This window comes from Scardinius erythrophthalmus (genome assembly GCF_964197995.2).
Source record: "Scardinius erythrophthalmus genome assembly, chromosome: 9".
Taxonomy (NCBI): domain Eukaryota; kingdom Metazoa; phylum Chordata; class Actinopteri; order Cypriniformes; family Leuciscidae; genus Scardinius; species Scardinius erythrophthalmus.
Genome location: NC_138229.1, coordinates 487,501 through 490,000, shown reverse-complemented (window position 1 = coordinate 490,000; position 2,500 = coordinate 487,501). Strand labels below are relative to the sequence as shown.

At 43.1% G+C, this 2,500-nt stretch overlaps 1 protein-coding gene across 2 annotated transcripts in view; it reads right to left on the bottom strand.

Moving 5' to 3' along the window:
• Positions 1-2,500, bottom strand: part of mau2 (MAU2 sister chromatid cohesion factor) — a 27,736-nt gene that overhangs the window by 412 nt on the left and 24,824 nt on the right. For both annotated transcript variants that reach the window (XM_081375396.1, XM_081375397.1), the window contains 2 exons: positions 2,426-2,500; positions 1-415 (listed from right to left, as the gene is read on the bottom strand). The exon at positions 1-415 is cut by the window's left edge and continues 412 nt beyond it; the exon at positions 2,426-2,500 is cut by the window's right edge and continues 53 nt beyond it. In XM_081375396.1, coding sequence (XP_081231522.1) covers positions 341-415; positions 2,426-2,500 — 150 coding nt within the window. In that variant the 3' untranslated portion in view covers positions 1-340. The remainder of the gene's footprint in view (positions 416-2,425) is intronic.

The window sequence follows — 2,500 nt, the reverse complement described above, 5'->3', positions numbered from 1 at the left end:
AAAGGTCAGTAAGTGAGTGTCGTTCACATCAAACACTCACTAAAAAGATTCCAAAGCAAACGATTCAGAGTCTGATTCAGTGAACAGAAGTCCGGCTCTTCTGAAGACCACCGCTGGACGTCACACACACTTGGATCTGTGAGCGAATCATTTTCAGCACGAAATAAGGATCAAAGACAGCGTTCAGTAACGTCAGCTGAGCCGTCCGGCGTCCTCGTCCACAAACACTCGTGAAGCGAGAGCAAACTCAATAAGTTAAAATCTGAATAACACAGGAGAGAGATCTGAAGGTCAAAGGCAGCGGGTCTCGCTCGTCCCCCGTCAGAGTGTGTGTGTGTGTTTAAAGCAGGCTCGCCAGGCTTGTTGTGGGTCCGTTCTGAGCTTGAATCTGCACCGGAGGAGGGCCGTCTGTCCACTGAAACACACACACACACACACACACGGAGAACAAGGTCAATCACAGTTTAGATCATTCAGATCAAACCAATACAAGCTTGAGATATTCCTCAAATGAAATGTGAAAACTTCTATCTAAGTGAGAGTGTGTGTGGAGAAACGAAGCTTTCTGAAACTGAATCAATTGGTTCTGAAAATGGCTCAGTGTTCTGAATCGCTCTGGCGACTCCTGCTGGTCACAACGTGTCAATGCAACAAAAACACCCACAAATATTTTATTAATGTAATCAGTAAATGCAATTAACAAATCATTTATTTACCATAATATATATATATATGGAGTGTTTGTATATTATTTTATTACGTTGAAAGGTTTGCTTTATGAAGTTTGATTAAGATAATAAGTATGGAAGCTTGTTTCTGCCACAGAATTAAAAATAAACATGCAATTGTGACTTCTGACATTTATAAAATGCAACGTGAGAAATAAAGTTAGAATTGGAATATTTAAACTCACTAAACTCAATATTTAAACTTCTAGCAATTTTGAGTTTATATCAATTCTGTGAAATATTACAATTGTGAGATTTTTTTTTTTATTCCATAGCGGAAACAAGCTTCCATAAATAAGAATCTATTAACTACAACTCTTTCTTTATAATACAAATGTGTGATTAAAAATACAGTGTGTGTGTGTGTGGCGTACGCTGATCAGGTTGTGTGTGTGAGAGTGTGTGAAGCGTACGCTGATCAGGTTGTGTGTGTGTGTGTGGTGTACGCTGATCAGGTTGTGTGTGTGAGAGTGTGTGAAGCGTACGCTGATCAGGTTGTGTGTGTGTGTGTGGCGTACGCTGATCAGGTTGTGTGTGTGAGAGTGTGTGAAGCGTACGCTGATCAGGTTGTGTGTGTGAGAGTGTGTGAAGCGTACGCTGATCAGGTTGTGTGTGTGAGAGTGTGTGAAGCGTACGCTGATCAGGTTGTGTGTGCAGGGTCCGAAATTAACTTTTTGGGTCACCTGCCACAGGGACTGGTAGATGAAAAAATCCACCAGCCAAGCATATTTTTTTACCGGCCAAAATAATAAACAGCTTTTTTTTTTTGTCACATATACATTAATTTCAGTACTTTTAATTGAGATAATAAGGTAGGCATTTTATGTTGAATACAAACATAAAAAAAATGTCCAGAGCAAAAATTGAAATGTAGCCTATAATAAAAAAACTATATATATATTGATCAAAATGAGAGAAATATATGAAATATTACTATCATTGGGGTGAAATAATTTTTTTTGTCAGTTTTGTTTCCTGACTCATGTGGAAGGGAAGGCAGAACGTAGCCTACTCGGTTATGTTACTTACGTAACCTCGGTTCCCTGAGAGATAAGGGAACGAATATTGCGTTGCAAACGCTATGAGAAAACCAATTTTATCGAGAAAAGAACGGCAGCCTGGCCAGCGGCGGAGTATGCACGATCCGCGAGTGCTGAAGACGCTCGGCACGGCTTTGATGAGCAGGACACAAACGGGCGGCGACCGCTTCTTCCAGTGGCGGGAGCTTCACATGTCCTTTTTCCTCAGCGCCGTCAACAGATAAAGCGTTAACTGTAACTGTTAAGTACACACCGCCGCCGACTTGAGCAGCAAAGACGCTCTGGCCGCCCTGTCAAGTGCGCTTGTCAAAAAGTACGGGGAAGCTTGACGCTTGTCCGCTCTGAATATTGAGTGCGCGGCCGTGGCGCTCTCTCTCTGTCTCTCTCTCTCTCTCTCTCTCTCTCTCTCTCTCTCTCTCTCTCTCTCTCTCTCTCTCTCTCTCTCTCTCTCACTCACACACACACTCTGCACGTTCTTAAAAGGCAGAAGAGCGCGTGCGCGCTGACAATTTTATTATTTTGGTATGAACATTCACCCGCCACTGTGGCGGATAGCCTTTTGAGATTTACTCGCCAAACGGAAAATCTACCCGCATTTGGCGCTTGGCGGGTGTTAATTTCGGACCCTGTGTGTGTGTGAGAGTGTGTGAAGCGTACGCTGATCAGGTTGTGTTCAGGAAGGCTGCAGGCTGCGATGTGATCCTGCAGGAGCTGCTGGGAAAAGTTCTGGTG